Source organism: Halyomorpha halys, unplaced genomic scaffold (genome assembly GCF_000696795.3).
Source record: "Halyomorpha halys isolate HHAL.00 unplaced genomic scaffold, Hhal_1.1 Scaffold172.1, whole genome shotgun sequence".
Lineage (NCBI taxonomy): Eukaryota > Metazoa > Arthropoda > Insecta > Hemiptera > Pentatomidae > Halyomorpha > Halyomorpha halys.
In genome coordinates, this window is record NW_027113242.1 from 526,011 (window position 1) to 544,724 (window position 18,714).

The 18,714-nt window shown below is 30.4% G+C and overlaps 2 protein-coding genes and 1 non-coding gene across 3 annotated transcripts in view; 1 reads left to right on the forward strand and 2 right to left on the reverse strand.

The window, feature by feature from the left end:
• Positions 1 to 5,062, reverse strand: part of tex (THO complex 3 homolog tex) — a 10,535-nt gene extending 5,473 nt beyond the window's left edge. The window contains exons 1-4 of the mRNA XM_014417933.3: positions 4,725 to 5,062; positions 4,499 to 4,655; positions 2,834 to 3,038; positions 1,328 to 1,408 (exon numbers count right to left, since the gene is read on the reverse strand). Of these exons, the coding sequence (XP_014273419.1) occupies positions 1,328 to 1,408; positions 2,834 to 3,038; positions 4,499 to 4,655; positions 4,725 to 4,913 (632 nt within the window). The 5' untranslated portion in view covers positions 4,914 to 5,062. The remainder of the gene's footprint in view (positions 1 to 1,327; positions 1,409 to 2,833; positions 3,039 to 4,498; positions 4,656 to 4,724) is intronic.
• LOC112210353 (small nucleolar RNA psi18S-1377) lies at positions 81 to 201 on the reverse strand. The gene has a single exon (XR_002945124.1). It is a non-coding gene; the product is annotated as a small nucleolar RNA psi18S-1377 (small nucleolar RNA).
• Positions 5,063 to 6,376: 1,314 nt separating the features above from the next.
• Nsun2 (tRNA (cytosine(34)-C(5))-methyltransferase Nsun2) overlaps positions 6,377 to 18,714 on the forward strand; it is a 26,806-nt gene continuing 14,468 nt past the window's right edge. Inside the window, exons 1-9 of the mRNA XM_014417932.2 lie at positions 6,377 to 6,529; positions 6,609 to 6,695; positions 8,321 to 8,520; positions 9,017 to 9,194; positions 10,158 to 10,236; positions 12,094 to 12,234; positions 14,541 to 14,667; positions 14,750 to 14,880; positions 15,809 to 16,007. Of these exons, the coding sequence (XP_014273418.1) occupies positions 6,479 to 6,529; positions 6,609 to 6,695; positions 8,321 to 8,520; positions 9,017 to 9,194; positions 10,158 to 10,236; positions 12,094 to 12,234; positions 14,541 to 14,667; positions 14,750 to 14,880; positions 15,809 to 16,007 (1,193 nt within the window). The 5' untranslated portion in view covers positions 6,377 to 6,478. The remainder of the gene's footprint in view (positions 6,530 to 6,608; positions 6,696 to 8,320; positions 8,521 to 9,016; positions 9,195 to 10,157; positions 10,237 to 12,093; positions 12,235 to 14,540; positions 14,668 to 14,749; positions 14,881 to 15,808; positions 16,008 to 18,714) is intronic.

Consider the following 18,714-nt stretch of genomic DNA (forward strand, 5'->3'; position numbering starts at 1 on the left):
TAGAGAGCAACACAAGAGCGTTTACTAAATTAATTTTATTCATCAGCACTAACATAACTACTTTATCATTATCAGGTAGTAAATGTTACAATTGCTTAGTTCTCAGGACAAATATATGCACATGAGAGTGGACAAAAGTAATTATTATTCGCTCTGTCTGACACTGTTCTAGAATAAACCTAGAGAGCAACACAAGAGCGTTGATTTATCAAGTAGATTAATTTATTCGTCACCACTAACGTAACTATTTTATCATTATCTTTTAGTAAATGTTACAATTGCTTAGTTCTTGGGGCAAATATATGCACATGAGAGTGGACAAAAGTAGTTATTATTCGCTCTGTCTGACACTGTTCTAGAATATACCTAGAGAGCAACACAAGAGCATTGATATGTTTACTTAGTTGTTTTTAATTATGATCAATAAACTGAATTCCTTATTATTATGTTGTGATTGTCGTAATTTCATAGTTTTCAAGACAGATACCTCCATGCACATGAGATGGTTAGAAAAGTAATTATTATTAGCTCTGTCTGATGCTGTTCTAGAATAATTCTAGGGAGCAACACTTGAACATTAATGATGAAACAAAAATTTGAACTCGCTTATCCGATAGCAGAGGAACGAGATGGTATGTCAGAACCTGGGTGAATATAGTCAAACGACAGAAAAAAAATATCCATGTTTTAGAGAGGCCAAAGAGCTTCAATTGAAATAACATTTTTGTAGTAGTTCTTATTGTGTTTTTTTTCTGATTTCTTTAAGATGGTTGAACTAGTAGAATAGAGAGGTACTGTAGTATTTAAGATTTCGTTATCATGATATTAATATTTTATCACGAATGAACATGAGTTTTAATTATACAAGTTATTCAGTGTACCTTGATTGTGCGAAAAGTTGAATTAATACCTGAGATGGGCAAAAATTAGCTATAGTTAAAATTGCCATTGATACGATATTTATTTATCAATGGTTCATTCATGAATAAGGGTCGTATCCATGGCAATTTTAGCTATAGCTAATTTTTGCCCATCTCAGGTATTAATTCAACTTTTCGCACAATCGAGGTACACTGAATAACTTGTGTACGAGTGAATGGAAATAAACATTCAATATTTGCTCTGCCGATTCTGGACGAGAATCTATCTATTCTCAGCTTTCAAAACAGAGTGATTATATCTTAACAAGCTATAACATTTATAGCTTATAACAGTTCTTTCTTAGAACACTATAACCTTCAAGTTTCATATTCGGTACGGTAAAATCTAGATTTTATGGGTTGTAGCGGTACAGATTTAATTTAATTAAAATAAAATTATAACTTACTTGCCACTGGGGCTCATGTCAATACAGATACAAGTTCCTGGGTGAGCTTTAACTACTTCTAAAGTTTTCAATTCTGGAAATCTGAAAGAGCAATGCAATAAAGAATCAATAATAGGCATAAGTTAATTGTAATTATGGTAACTAATATATTAAAATTAAGGAACTTAAAAATAAGATTGTTAAAAAACTCAAATATCTGATATTCACCATAGCAAATAATGGTGGCTCATAATCAAATACAAATATTCATAAGTAAATTGTAATTTATTTTTTTTTGTCCCAGAAGTTACAATAAGTTAGTACTCACTTCGGCAGTACATATACCAAATATTGTGATTCTGTTATAAGCTCAAAAACATCAAGACTACAATCTCCAAACAATTTAAAAACATGAAAATTTAACCCTTCACTCTGCTGAAATCTCATTCTCCATGAATGTTTGGAAGGACATCTGGATAATTTCTTTTTTTTTTTAAAGGTATAAACATTGCATTCTGTTATCAAAGCTTACATTTCTTATATATCACTTAGTGTGATTACTTAGATATCCATTATTTTATTTTATTTATTTTTTTTTTTTTCTACTCATTCCAAAAATAAGGCACAGAAATAGTCTTATAAAAATTAAATTAATAGAAAAGGAGAACAAATTTTACAAAGAAAATATAATTAATTTAAAAAAAAAAAATATTGAGGCAGAATCAGAATAATGAACAATATTCATTGTAATTGTTACAGGCACATGGAATTCTGTCATTTTCATTACGACTACACAAACTTTTTTATTAAATGCAAAAAAGTAATTATTCTTGTCTACACCATTTTGGTATTTGCTAATAATTTCTAATTTCAAGGAGTGAGAAGGAAAAAAATATTAATTATGTATTTATATTTTGTTAGATAATCATAAACTATTTTAATATATTATTGTTCTTAATGCTTTATATAATACACATATACAGACAAACCATCAAAATTAATAATTAAATATTCTACAGTATTTATACAAATTAAAGATTCTGAAAAAGTTTTTACCTCTTAATAAAAGTAAAATTATTATACAAAGTTGAACCCCTCTTATATTTTTCAGATGAAGCCGGTTAAGCGGGAGAACCAGTTAATCCACAGTGTATGAACGAAAAAAAAACTCCATATTTAACTCATATATTAGAAAAAAAATAAATTGTATGCTAAACTTAATAAAGGGTGTTCCTGAAATCTTTAGCAATATTTAAGGAGATTAAAATATACCTTAAAACCAGCATGAAGTCTATAAAAACAATAATCAAATTCTTAAAAGAAAATGGGAAAATTATAAAGTATTTAAACATACTTTAAATGTCCACCCTAAACGATAGCATAACTTAATATACATTTTGAAAACTTCTAACTAAACAGTCAGAATCTATTTCTAAACAATGTTATAGTAAATCCAAGGGTTCTTTACTTATTTTTATTAAATATACATCAAAAGTAAATTAGGAATGTTTTTTTACCACTACTTACCCTAGCACATGGATAGAACCTTGACCACTAGTTAAAAAGAATTCAGTAGTTTCCAAGTTCCATTTTATTTCATTGACTTCAAAATTAAACTGTTTCTCAATTCTTATTTTGAATGTCCTAACATCAATGAATGAAATGAGATCCTCTTTGTTACCAACAGCAATCATTTTTCCATTGGGAGCCCATGTTATGTTAATATTTTCACCTGCAACATATTAATAAAAATAATATTTGTATAATCACAAAAAAAAAAAAAAACTTTTATTTTAAAGTAATACAAAATAATTATTGCAAGGAACATCTAAAAGATGTTACCAGTATTATAGATCATTACTAGAAAACTAAAGAAAAATAACAATAATTTAAGAGGAAGATAATGGTTACAAGATTATAAAGCTTTCACTTTCAGAAAAGTTAAAAAAAAAAAATAACACCTATTCATCTCACCGATTATATAAGTAATTTATAAAGTTTTAAATCATACTAGTAATATAATAAATCTTAATAAAATATATAATAAATATATATATGGCTATCCTAGAAAATAAATAAGCATTAGCAGCAGACCTCAATCACTAAGAATGAATTTTCCACTAATTTATGTTTTGAAACAGATGAGAAATGAATTATTTCGTTAATGCTTAAAAACATTAAAAAAAAAAAATTAAACAACAGGCCGAAGAAAATCAATAAATAAGTGCAACACTTGGCTAACACTAACTAAATTAACATGCTATAAATTTCCTAACCTCTTACTCAACTTGGAGAGGCTGTAGTGATGAACAAAACCTTAAAACTGGAGAAAAATATATACATATAAAAAATTTTATTGAAATTTAATCCCATACTTCTGCATTATTCGTATTAGGAAATAACCCTGCATAACAAATTTCAGCTAATTTGATCCAAAGAGAGCCACTGGAGGTCACCAAATATAGTGAGAGAACAAAGTATACGTAAGTTCTGTTCCAACGACCACTTTTGACTGTCAAGAACTGTACGAAGCATACACAGAATGGGTTTTTCATTCCCAAAACCTGTACTGTGCATGCTCTCTACAGTTCATGACATCCAAAAGTTGTTATAAATATAGGTGTTTTAGGGATTAAGAAACTAGACATAAAATGCACCTTACTTCTGATGCCGGAGAAAACTCTATTACTTTTAAAAGAAAATATGAAAAACAATTAAGTAATACAAATAAAGGTACTGATTCTTAACCCGTACTCCAACATGGAACTGCGTATGTACTTAATCAAATATGATGATAACAGTAGACCTTTATTAGTAGTTATAACAAGACACCATGAAGAGATTAACATTTACACAAATCAAAGCCTTACAAAAAAAAAATTGTAGTTGGGTTCCTTAATTTCTTGAGGGAACAGTTCATAATAGCTGTGACCAAATTAAAACATTAAAAATAATGGTGTAGACTGCTTATATGTTCATAACTTATGATTTTCTAACTATATAAATCAACATTTTGTAACAAACTGCTCGCTGAAATAAGATAATTTAAATAAAAAGAAAGTACTTAGACTAAAATTCAGTGGTACAAAGTTATGTTCTTGATAATCATAGACAATTAGATAAATTAATAATAAAAATAAAATCATAGACTCAATAATTATTAAGCATATAATAAATGGTCATGAAACAAACCTTTTGTACTAACATTAGCCACACACTTCTGAGATTTCGTATCCCATATTCGCACACTTTTATCACCACTTGCAGTAGCTAGAAGGTCAGGATTTGTTGCATGCCAGCAAAGTTGATCAACTGATCCACTATGTCCACGATATGTGTGTTCTTTAGTCTGCAAATAATTATGTTATCAGCATTTACTAAAAAAATATGATAAATCAAACAAAACAATACAACATACCAATTTATCCTTTTCCAAGGAAAACACAGCAACTGACTTATCAAAAGATCCAGATGCTAGCCTAGTTCCTGAACAGTTCCAGCCAACAGAATGTACCCTTGCACTATGAGCTGGGTATTCTTTAATTCTATCATGCGTTCTGAAATGTTTTTGTAACTCCTCTAGGCGAGAAACCGGTAACGACACCATATTTCTACTTACTACTTCTTCTTAAAAGGAAGAAGAGTTAACTTTTTAAACAACAAGCGAAGAGAAAGATTTTGTAAATAAGAGCAATAGAACCGATATAACACCATGAACTTAAGTTTACACAAACAGCACAACAGATTCAAGCATGATTACAAGCACGCCATCCTGGAATCCAAAGAGGTACACTAACAATTTATATAGATTACCAAAGCATTAGCCTTGTACATATTTAATAATCATATAAAACTAATATTACAGTTGAGGGCAATTTAACTGTTCAAAATAGTGATTCCAACCCAAAGAAGTTGGTTTGGGCCAGTTTGGTCTCCCGAGGGAAATTCAGTTGCTTTAATGTGCGTTTTGAGGCACTTCAGTAGTACATTTACCACCTGGAATCTTTTAGTTAGCATTTAAGCATCAGAAAAGGTAAACAATAAAACAGATAACAATAATTCCAATCACCAAATTATTTTATTTTACTTTATTATTATTTTTTTTTATTTTTTTTTTTTTTATGAACCTTTCAGCAGATCACCATTTTGTAACCACAGTTTTAAAGAAATGTTTTCCGAAAGGAAGTCCGCAGAACATTAGAGGAATTATTTTTTAAATCTTATAATACATTAAATAAAAATATTTTTCAAGTGAGAGATATTTGTATTAGTTAGTTTTTAACAGGAATTGTTTTACACAGACACAGTCTACAGTTCCTTTTGATATATCGTGTAAGGTAGTTGATTGCAGATTTTTGTTTAAAAAAAATTTTATTATAATTGAAACTCAATTTGATTTATTATTATTATTTTTTTTTTTACTATTCGATTAAGTTATTATTTTCTGATTTATTATCATGTTTTCAAGTCAAACATGAGTTTTTATGTACAATAAAAAAATTTTTAATTTATTTTACCTAACATTTTGAATAGATTTTTTGAACTTTTGGCTTGTGAGGCAAATCGGAAGTCCAAAAAGAAACTGAATCTAAAGCGGATTTACACGTTTACCACTTGCCATAAATCCAAGACATGTACAAACGCTTAGTAAACAAAAGAAACAACACAGCATACGGATGCTTGTATGTTCCAATCTGAATGTGGAAGAAATTCTTTAATTGCTTAAAACAAATAGAGAACGAACAGAACAGCATAATAAGTAACTGATCCCGGATTAATTATAAAACTTTATAAGTAAATAAATTGGTGACGTATGTTCAAGTTGATTGAATAACGAGTAAAAAAGTTAAAAGTCAGACATATGCTACTACTATATTACGTTCTACATTTATTACATAGTTACCTTAAGTAAAAAATAATATACAATACATCGACATGCGTTTGCCTTCTATTATTTACGTTTTGATGTATCTTGTTATCTTTTATTTATTTATATTTGATCTTGACTTGGTATCTTTAAGAATGTTATACATTTAAATTTGGATCCTGTAAACGCTATGTTCATCTTTAAGACACATTTTATCTTACTTTTAATACATTTTATACTATTCCTACCTCTTTGTGGAATGTTGTTAATTTTTAACCTTACTGAAGTTGCCAGGCGGTCTTACCATGGCAGGAACAAGAAGATTCAAAAGGAAAAGGAAAGAATTTAATGAAAAGGTTTAAAATTTATTAATTAGACAATTGTATGACTTTATTTATTTTTAAACATTAAAGTGATTTTTTTATGCAATTGTAGAATGGTAACCAGCCAGAAAATGGAGATAAAAGGAAATCTTATGATTCCATTGTTCGTGAGAATGAAGATTTTGTTAAATATTACAAGGTGAGTTACATTATACCTTATTTATTTGAAGGTTTATATATATTATAAACAAATTACATGTGCTCCAATGTTTTTTGTAAAATATTTGTTGGAAATACACAGTCTGAGAAATTGAATTAAGACTTATAATTAAAAAAAAAACCTAATAAAATAAGCATATCCTAGTTAGTTTAGGTGTTCTTTTATAACCATTTAAACTATTGCTGACATGATTCAATGGAGAGCAGTGTCTTCTTACACAGTGGTTCAATGACCTGTAGGATAATTTAGATGCCCAAATTGAACTTCAGATTAATATTGGTAATAAAAAGGATGTGAGTTTGAATGAGCTATATCAGGACGCATTTATTATTTGAGAAAACTCCATAGAACAAGTTAAATCACCTATGTTCTAGGGAAGTGTGATCACTAAAGAAGGGAGCACATAAGATGGAAGCCAAATCAAAAAAAGCAGACTGGGTGTTTGTTCTGTTACATCCTATGCGAAGTCAGTCCTTCTCTATGGTATTGAAACCTGGAAAGTAACTGAAGCATCAGAACTTTCTTTTATTCCTCAGTCATTTTTTGTGAAGAATCTTGGGGTCTGGTTGGCAGAGAAGACCTCTAATGAAGAACTCTGGAGAAGCATAAAGCAGCTGCTTATCCTTGAAATGAGGAAAACATATATTAAGTTATTATAAAAATCAGCAGACCAGACTGTACATTGATGATCCAAAGGTACTCTAAAAGTGACAATTCCCAAATTACGGACCCGGGTTCGAATCCGGCTGGGAAGAATATTATTATATGTTACCTTTAGCCGTTGAGTCAGCCCTGTGGGCTCGGGAGCCCTCCGGGGTCCATCTAGCCTCATAGTGAGTACCCTTAATCGGGTAAAAATCTAGCGGTCCAGTGTGATTCTGACCAAATCACCTCCTTGCACAACCGTTGGTCTAGTAACAGTACTTCCTTACAAAGTACTGCACACCTAGCCCTCCATGGTTGTAGTGGTACAGATTTGTTTATTTTTTTTAAAATATAACATTTAGATAATATTAAATAACATTAAAATGTTTCTTACCTGTTAAATGAATATAAAATAAATGCTTTATATTTATTTTCTGATTATAAAGTTAAATGATATTATAAATATGTAATATCAAATAGTAGTGATTTTCAGACTGTAGAGTTAAATAGTCCAAAAAAGTACAAGGAGCCGTTGGTAATGTGGGTCGTAAACATGGAAGATATATTAAATATCAGTATTTATAAGTTAGAAGAAGTAAATGGGGTAAGAACTGCAGCCGAAAAAGGTTGGATATAATAACCTAAACTAACGGGAGAAAGCAAGCATGCAGGGACAGAAATTTTACCTCTTGAAAGGTAGTTGATATTGTAAACTTACCCCTAGTTTCCTTATCCTAATAAGGAACAGGAAACTTACCCCTAGTTTCCTTATCCTAATAAGGAACCATTAATACTGGGATCTGACCGAGGTAGTAGTATTAAACTTGATCCAATTTATTTCCTATTTTATATGTATGTACCAACTCCCTGATTATAATTTATTTGTCCTTTATTATCAATGTAAAATTATGAAAAATATTTACATAATGTTGTTAAAAAATGTTTTCTAAATGTCTTAGAAACAAGGGATTGTACCGGAATCAGAGTGGGATGAATTTTCTGCTACCATGAAGAAGGACTTGCCCACAGCATTTCGGATAACTGCTTGCTCCAGGGTAGAAGCAGAGAGACTCTTGAAGATAGTCAAGGGTGAATTTTTCGAAAAGTTAGTGAATCCTGAAGACAATTCTGATAAGAAACAACCGTTTCCATTGCCATGGTAATAATATAATTTATTTATGATACAATTTCTTCTTTTAACTTTTTTATTTAAAAATATTTATTTTTTTAAATGCTGAATTAAAGTAGTGGTTAGATTGTAAGTTTCATATTAAAGATTCGCTGAAATAGTGAGTAAGTAAATAGCTAGCAACCTATGCAATACATCAACACATGAATTCTTTAATTTTCATGAATTATGGACAAGTATTGTATTAATGAAAGCTATAATGTGTTACTAAGATAAATTTCCCTTCTTACAGAAATATATTTGTGAAAACTATTGTTTTATAAAGAAAAGTTCCATTATGACTATCAGTCATTTTATTTTGGATTTAAATAAAAACATCTATTCATCATTATTTATGATTTATTCACACTGTAAATTTTAATTGGGCTAGGAGGAGTTCCGGAAGCCACTGGCCATAGTTTGGAAAATCCCTGTATTGGTGACCTTTATTGAAATTTAAACTCAAGATGTGATTATGGTTGCTTAGGTACCCCAACAACTTTGGGTGGCAGCTGGATCTTACTAGGAAGGACATCAGGAGATCCGAAGCCTACTTCAAATTGCACAACTTCCTCATTTCTGAAACAGCTACTGGTAACATCTCCCGGCAAGAAGCTGTGAGCATGATCCCACCACTACTGTTAGATTTGGAAAGCCACCACAAGGTTAGTCTCTACTCCAATGGAACACAATATTATCTAAAATTTGTATATGTTTCAGTGAAATTAAAAGCATGAAATACAAACCAACTGTTGTTTTTTATTTTTTTTTAAAAGTAAAATCAATTCAGATTCGCTTTTTTTAAATATAAATTTAAAGAGGTGTAAATAATTGACCGTAGATTAATGTGAGGAGATTGTTGAGGGGCGTGATCAACAAAAATACACAAATAAATAAAACTTATTTATTTGTGCCACACACACACTTATTTATATATTTACCTCACTTATATATTTGGCACAAATCTTCTCATATAAATTAAAAATTAGAAATAATTTGGCCTTCATTTTTGGAGGATATTTAATTTCGGCCCATACCCTACACCTAAGAAAAAAAATTCTTTACTTCTCATTATTTTATCAAAATCCAATATTACTAAAACTTTTAGTAACATTAATGTAATCCAACCCATATCAATATATTTTAGATTTTATACCTTTATAAAGGAGAAAAAGCTGTTTCAAATGTTTTGTTTTATTTCTCTGATTCTTGTTTGTTTAAGTTGGTCCAGTTTGTACTATTTCATGCAGTTTGATAGGCCTAAAGCTCATATTGGATTACTTTTAGATTGATGGATTCTTGTTGAAGTTTTATAATAAAAAAATAAAAAGTTATTATTTTCAAATACTATGAAAATTTGTGTTTTAAGGTTTTTTGAGGTGTAAAAAATTTATGTCAATTTTATTGCTTGCTTAAAAAATAATTTTATCCCTCTTTGCTTGGTCAATATTGAAGTACTTTAGACAGACTTATCTTGCATTATGTTTTGTTTATCCATTCTTTAAGAGGATGAAATGTAACTATTGCATGTTATCTGGTGTTATTATTATTATATGAAATAGTAAACTTAAGGTTCTTTAGTAAAGTATTATATTTGAGAAAATTATTAATTGTTAATTTTTTTTCAGGTTTTAGACATGTGCGCAGCACCTGGTAGTAAAACTGCTCAACTTATTGAACATCTGCATTCAAATACTCCTATCCCTAGTATGAATACTTTTATTTTTAATTTGCTCAATGGAAAAATTTATAGAAACCTTGTATAACACATCACTCAATAAGTCCACAGTCTGACACATATATGACAAGATCGTAGACAGACCCACATGATTTTCAGATAGTACTAACCTTCAACCAGTAAGTGTCAAAATTTCATAGTTTTCTGATCGTTAGTTTAAACGTCACAATCGTTTTAGTAACCCCAGTTCTATAATTTTCAAAACAATGGATTGAAAGGAATTTCGCGTGTGATTAAACAAGTGTGAAAGTCGTCTGATTAAACACTGTTTTTTGATAGGGAAAAATACTGTTGAAGCCAAACAGTGGGTTAATGCTTAATGCCTGATAAGCATTATGGGGACTCTGCGCTATGGAAATCAACTATTATTGACTTGTATGATGAATTTAAATGTGATCATACAAGCACCAATGATGCTGAATGGGCATGCACAAGTTGCTTTTGAAGTTGGTGCCGTGTTTCCTCACTCAACCAAAAACAACAACCCATAAAAAAGGATTTATTATGTCAGTATGTAACAATGGATGAAACATGGATCCACCACTGAATCAAAAAGATCGTTAGCTGAGTGGACAGCAGCCCTTGAAAGTCGTCCAAAGCGACAAACAACAAAAGTCGTCTGGTAAGATTATGGCATCTGTATTTTAGGACGCGCATGGAATTTTGTTCATCGACCATCTCGAGAAAAATAAAACTACTAGTAATGAATATTTTATGGCATTATTGGATCGATTGAATGGAGAAATCCAGAAAAAACGGCCCCAAATGCAAAAGAAAAAGTGCTGTTTCACCAGGACAATACCCTGTGTCACAAGTTGATAAAAGCCATAGTTAAATTGAATAAATTATGCTTTAAATTGCTGTCCCACCTACATCAGCAATTACTAACTTTTCGTAGACTTAAAAAAGATGCTCCAGGGAAAGAAATTTGACTCAAATGAAAAGTGATTGCTGAAACTGAAGCCTATTTTGAGAGCAAAGACAAATCATTTTATATAGAGTATATCGAAAAGTTAAAGGAGCTTTAGAATTAATGTATCACTCTAGAAGGAGAGTATGTTGATGAATAAAGTGGGATTAAAAAAAAATTGTTTTTCTTAGACTAGAGACTTATTGAGTGATGTGTTAATTTGTGGACTATTGCTGTTGTTCAGGCATCACATTAGAACTTTTATGTATTGACATTTTAGGTTCCTTGACAAAAGTTCTATTTATAGAAATTTTCACACAGTACCTTAGCCCAGAAATAGGCAAAAAATAGCTATAGTTGAAACTAATAACTAAATTGCCATGGATACGACCCTTATTCATGAATGAACCATTGATAAACAAGTATCGTATCCATGAAAGTTTTAGTTATTAGTTTCAACTTTAGCTACTTTTTGCCCAACTGTGGCACAACCCAACAGTATCTTGGGTATCATACTTGCTGAACTTCGTTTTTCTCTCCTCTCTACAATACCTAAAACACTTATTATATTTGTTAGAAAATTTTCTTATTTTTCTCAAACCTGTTTCAGCATCTATTTTGTGTTAATCTCTTTTATTATTATTTTTATTAGAAAAATAAAAAAAAATTGTATGTTTGAATAATGCTAGTAGAGATAAAAATGTTCTTCATTATGCAGAAAGTTTGTTTAGTACTAATTCAGTGTTCCTGAGAAAATTATATTTATTAAGGTATACTATTTATGAAAGTTTGATTTATCGTACTAACTACTATTGTAAAGGTAAACTACTACTGGTTTGATTCACAAATCTTAAGTTTTTCTATATCACAAAAATATTTTAAAGTTATTTTGAAGATTTTCTTTTTTTTTTTATAGGTGGGATAGTTGTTGCTAATGACATTGACAATTCTCGCTGCTATATGCTCGTCCACCAGGCGAAAAGGCTTAGCAGTCCTGTTGTACTTATTGTTAATCATGATGCATCGTCTATGCCAAATTTTATCACAAAAACAGAAGGTTCAGAATTTTTTTTATGATTAGTTATAAATTTTTAATTATTATTACATTACAGTATGCCTGTCAACTGCTAAAATAGTATTTGTAACTGAGTAATTATTAAATCTGATTAATGGTTTGATTGTGTTTGAAACTTACAAATTTACTTAATCTTAACTATAGTGTTTTTAAAACTATAAACTAAAGCTAGGGTTTTTAAAACTATTTCTCAGTTACAGCTGATATCATGAAATAAGACAAGTCTGAAATATTGTGGTGGTGTCAACTCTCATTTCACAATATTGTTCACCACTGAAAGGTTATGAGTTTTTATATCATGTTTCATAGTTCATCATAATAAAGAAAAAATGTTGAATGAATTATTTTGATACCTATAACATGCTCAGGTATGTTGTAGAGAGGGCTGTTCATAGCCGGTGGGTTAAAGTGCTATTTTTCATCAGCTCGTGACTGCAGTGGTGCTGGTTCAAATCCAGCCTGGGGATCGACTTTTATTTTTGTGGTTGTCTCACGAAAATGAAGACTAGACCCCCCACCATGGTTAGAAAAAGGTGGGAACCTGTAAATAACTCGTAAATGTTAGTTTCTTAGGGTAATATTGGGCCCAAGATGGGACAAGAAATCAGTGATATGATCATCTCTTCTTCACTATCAATGCCTCAGTCGTGGGAAACCAAAACTTGGATGGACAGGATAAAGACTGGAAAGCCATCTCACAAGTGAAGGAAGTTAGCCTTCATCTGGGCTGAAAACAAAAAATGAGATGACGACCTTAGTTCAGACAAAAATAAAATAAAAACAAACAAACTTGGACACATATATAACAATAAATAACGATAAATAAAAGAAATAACAATTAAGTATATAGTCAATGGTACTAATAGAAGATAAGAGATAATATTGTAGAGTTAAGAATTATACATAACAAATAATTAATAAAAAGTTATTAGTAATCAAACAGTGCTCATGTTCGTAAACATAAAGAAAGGTGTGAAAGAAAATGTAAATAATGATTAATTAAATTAACAAAATCTAAAAAATGATTAAAAATATATAAATAGTGAAAACAATTGAAATTAGCATAGTTATTACGTTTTCTCCCACACCTTTCATTATGTTTATGTACATGAACACTGCCTGATTACTAATAACTTTTTTTTTTTATCATTTGTTTTGAATAATTCTTACCTCTACAATATTATGTTATTATGTATTAGTATCATCTACTATCTACTTAATTTATTGTTATATATGTTTCCAAGTTTGTTTGTTATTATTTTCTTTTTCTGTGAATTGAAGTTATTTTGTTTTTGTTTTCAGCCTTCATGAACATCAGTACAAATGAAAAAAGTTTTACTTATTTGTATATCATTCCTGACCAGCCCCCCCTTCTTGACCATCTCTCATATTGATATTCTGCTTTTGATATCCTATCCTTACAACTGAGTAGAAGGGGAGAAATTGCGACATGGGATGGTCAACATTTCCTCTTTTTAAGAGGAATGATTTAAAGGTTGAACTAGTCTGGCTGCTGCTATTGAGACTAGGTTTGGTAGTATGGAGAGGCTGTTGCAATCGAGTGAGTTGAGTTGTTACTTTAGCAACCTAGAGCCTGCAGCGGTTTCGGTTTTATTCTAGCCTGGACAGGTTAACTCTTATTTTGTGGTGGTCCCATGGAATCAAAACTCGACCTTCCTACTCTGATTAGAATGGCTTGGTTCCCTACTGAATTAACCCCTACCCCTCCCCCAAATGTCATAAACGACCAGTTAGAGGGTTAAAAAAATAAAAATAATCCAACAAAATAATAAAATGCCTTGCTTACATACTTTATTTCATTGTGTCTACTATAGCTCATTATTTTCTTAGAAATTGAAGTGGATTAGTCTATATTATGTATTCATATAAGTTTTATTATTGTTCATATGCTGATAAATTAATTTATTATGCCGATATCTTTATGTTTTCTTTTGAAACATTTTTTTTACCGATCTAGCCCGAACCCGATATTATTCCTTCCATAATAAACTCCCTAACCACCCAAACCCACTCGTTTCTAACCTTGCTTCCTCTTCCATTCCTGGCAATCCTCCAAGACGCCTGAAAAGAAGATGGCCTCGTGACCTTATATTGTAAACTGTTTTAGAGTTCTACTACTGGGTAGTTTCTCTACATCCTGTATTATATCATATGTCATTATGATCAAATTTACTGGTTGTATTTTTTTATACAGTTGTAAATATCAACAAATAAATAAAAAAAAAACAAAAAAAAAAAACATTTTTTTTCATGATGTGTTTTTATAGGAGAGGAGTCATATTTAAAATTTGATCGGATCCTGTGTGACGTGCCATGTACTGGAGATGGGACTTTGAGAAAAAATGCTGATATTTGGCTCAAATGGAACCCAGCAAATGGTAGCAATCTTCATGGGTAAGTTCTAAGTTATAAGAATAAATTAGTTTTTGTCTTCATTATTTTTGAAAATATATATATTTTTTAATTATCTTTTTAGGGTCCAATATAGGATATTGAAAAGAGGTATCGAGCTGTTACAAATTGGTGGAAAAGTTGTTTATTCAACATGCAGTATGAACCCTCTTGAAAATGAAGCTGTTGTAGCGCGTATTCTATCTGAATTTAAAGGTATAAAAAAAAAAAAAAAAAAAGCAACTATATATATTATAATATTAAAAGATTAATTATAAAAAATAATAGGAATTTCATATAGTTTTAACTTAATTCTCATATCTTAGGTATAGCTTGGGTTCAAATGAGAAGCTTTAATATTAAATAAATATGAGAATTTTTATTTTTAATTATATATAATATTATAGACTGTTAATCTCAGGGTGGATTTCTAGGCAATCAGAACATACATTCAGCTACTAATGACACAGAATTAAATTATTTATTAGCTACCTTTACAAATCTACTTCAACTCTATTTTGTTCAACTTTTGATGATGGAAGGTTTTCTTTGTTTTCCTTCTCATTCACTGGCGATCCAAAACAAAAAATTCCTTCTTCTTGGGTGACTCTTCGATGTCCTCTTTTTTTCAAGATACCTCTGAGATGTCTAAGGGATCTCATGGGACATCCTGCTTCTAGGCGATGTCATCCGTCTCCCGCCCAAGCAACAAATGAATTTCATGAACCGTGATCTTTCTCTCTCGATGTTCAAAGTGAACATTGATTGTAGCACAACAGTTTTGAGTTTTTACATGTTATTTTCTTCATGAACATTATTCTTGAACACTTATTCTTAACTATATATTTTCAAAACCTATGGGCGGAATTTATTAAAACTGGAATGCAATTACCAAAAGTTAATCTACAACACGTGATGGCTCCTAGCATCCTCTATAATTTTTCTATGTTTTTGGCAATTGCTTTCAAATTAATGAAAATAATTTAAATTAACAAAAATAATTTATTAACCTAATTAATAATTTTTAAAAAAAATTATTATTTCAATTCATCTAAAATTTGATTTTGATCATAATAATCCTCAAATATAAAGGATAACTAAGTTCTATGATGTTAGGGGCTTATAATATTTGTTTTATTATCAGGTTCTGTAGAACTATTGGATGTTCGTGACCAATTGAAGGGCTTGAAATCCAGACCAGGAATCAAGAAATGGTATCCAGCTGCAAAAGATGTCACCTTCTTTGAAGAATACAGTCAAGTGGAAGAGAAGTGGCAGACGCAAGTAAGGCCGCATATGTTTCCCCAGATGTATGAGGGTGATAATTTTCCGCTTGAGAGGTGGTAAGTGAAGATCAAAATATCTGTTAAAACTTGAATAAATTCTGGGTTGCAGTAAAGAAAAGCGATGAAGAAGTATTTTAAACTGTTTATCAATAGCCAACATTTCAAACTACTCCGCAGTTCTTCATCAGGAATAAAATAAAAAGATACAGAGTAGGTAGAACTAATCTAAGGATATAAAAGTGACAGAACTATTTCCCAATTGTTTTTCTTTACCGCAACCTGGACCTTCTCCTAATTCACATATAGTAAACATCTATTTATAATTGTTTAAATTCTGTTGATTCTAAACCTACTGAGTGCCCTACAGTATACTTTAATAATGTTGCTCTTACTCCTGTCGAACAGGTATAGTACCTTAGACTACATCCAAACAAATGACTAATTTGGAATCCTTACACAAGATTGAAAAGACAGGAAACTGCACGTAGAATCTGACTATTAGAGCACTTACTTGATAAACAGTTTAAACTTGTAATCCATTACAAAATAGTGAATTACATGATTATAATAAGGCCTATCTGGATATAAGGAGTTGAGCTTTGGGGTTCCACTAAACCTTCGAATTCCTCTCATATCTAATCTTTGAAATCCAAAATCCATCATAAAATCCTCAATGCTCCTTATTTTTTCACAAACAAAATCATTCATTAAGACCTTAATGTTCCATGTGTAACTGATCTAGTCTGAACCAGATATCAATCCTTCCACCGTAAACTCCCTAATCACCCAAATCCTAACAACCCTCCAAGGCGCCTGAAAAGAAGATGGCCTTGTAAACTTCTATTACAGTGCTACCACTAGGCAGTTTCTCTAAAAGCCTGTATCACACCATTATAATCTAACATCAAGTTTACTAGATGTCTTTTTATGTAAATACAGTTGTAAATGTCAATAAATAATAAAAATAAAAATTCTGTTGTGAACTTTGTTAATGAAGTAACTTGAATTTTACGAATGTTTACAAAACCTAGACTATCTAATATGTAGCATTAGTTAGGGCTGACTTTGCCCTTGAAGGGATTAGTTTAAAAACATTTATTTCAATTGATTTCCCCATCTCATTTCAAAAATAAATATATAAAATAGTATTACTCAATGTAATGTTAATTAATTAGGTTATATCATGTATCACTGCCATGGAGTAGTAACGAATGTTAATACTTTTAATGATTGAATTGATTATAATAAAATGATTGATTTTTGATTTATATAGCTGTTGCATATAAGGGATTAATTATAGGGCAGGGAAAAGGGACGGATTGATATGGAAAACTGTAAGAAATTCCTTCACTAAATTAACCTCTGCTTTTTTAGAAAAATGTAGGGTTCAATATCTTATGTGAACCTCTATAATCCACGAATGGTCATGGGTTCAGTACTTTCTTAGGAAGTACTGTTTTTAGAACAACGGTTATACGATAAGGTGATTTTTTCAAGATCACGCTCAACAGCCAGATTTTTCCCCAATTGAGGGTACCCAATTTATGAGGCTGGGCGGACCTCAGGAGGCCTCCAGAACCCACAAGGTTGACTCTTGGCTACAGTGTAACAGAAATTAATTATCTTCTTAGCCGGATTCGAACCCGGGTCCTTCGAATTAGTAGCATTGTGCCTTACTACAGTGCCACCACGCTCCCTTCAATATCTTATAAAGTGATTAAAATGTTCCATCTGTAAACATTTTCTTTTAATTACATTACTTCCGATGTTGTAGGATGTTCCCCAATTTTCAGGATATTCAGTTTTTTAAACTAATGTATGTTGTGACATTCTATTATCCACTCATATCGTCCAAATATATTTGAAGCAAAAGCTCTAATTTTTTGTGTCTCGATTAAAATTTTCCTACAGGAGTGTTCCTTTTTTTTACATTTTATGAATTATCTTTACATTAGTCTAAAATATAACATTCCTTGAAGAAAATTTTAATAATGAGATAAAAAAAAATATATAAGTTTTTGCTTGTAATATATTTGGACATTAATAAATAAATAAAATTTTATCCACTTTAGTCTCAAAGCGTTTTTGTATTCCTTTATAAGTCCAACGTTTCCGCCGATTCAGCCATCTTTGAGGACAATCTAGCTACAATTTTGAAACCATCTCATTTAAAAAACAACTTTATGCAAGCTATTCCACCCAGAATATTTATATCAGTCCACAAATTACCCTAATTAGTCAATTGTTCACATTAAATTAAAAATAATAACTTTTTATCACAGTCAATCTTCTTTGTTAAAATTTATCACAACAATTTGTTGTATCCATTAATGTAAACAATTGACTAATTAGAGCAGCTAGTGGACTGATATTAATGAACTGGACAAAATAGCCTGCATAAAGTTGTTTTTTAAATGAGGCGGTTCTAAAATTGTCCTTGAGGATGGCTTGAGGATAGATTTATAAAGGAATAAAAATTTTTTTAAATAAATAATTCAAACTCTATCCATTATAGTCTCAAAACTTTTTATTTCTCTTATACGTCCAACGTTTCGGCCAATCCGGCCATCTTCAGGGACAATCTACTACAAAACAGTTTCTATTACATGTATAACATGTATGTAACATATTTTTGATTTTGAAAATTCAATCATTTTACATAAAGAGAAATAATACATTCAAAAGGAAAATACTTGAATCCATTTACATATCTGAAAATATTGATTATACAGTAAATTTCAAAACAGATACAAGAAATTTAAAT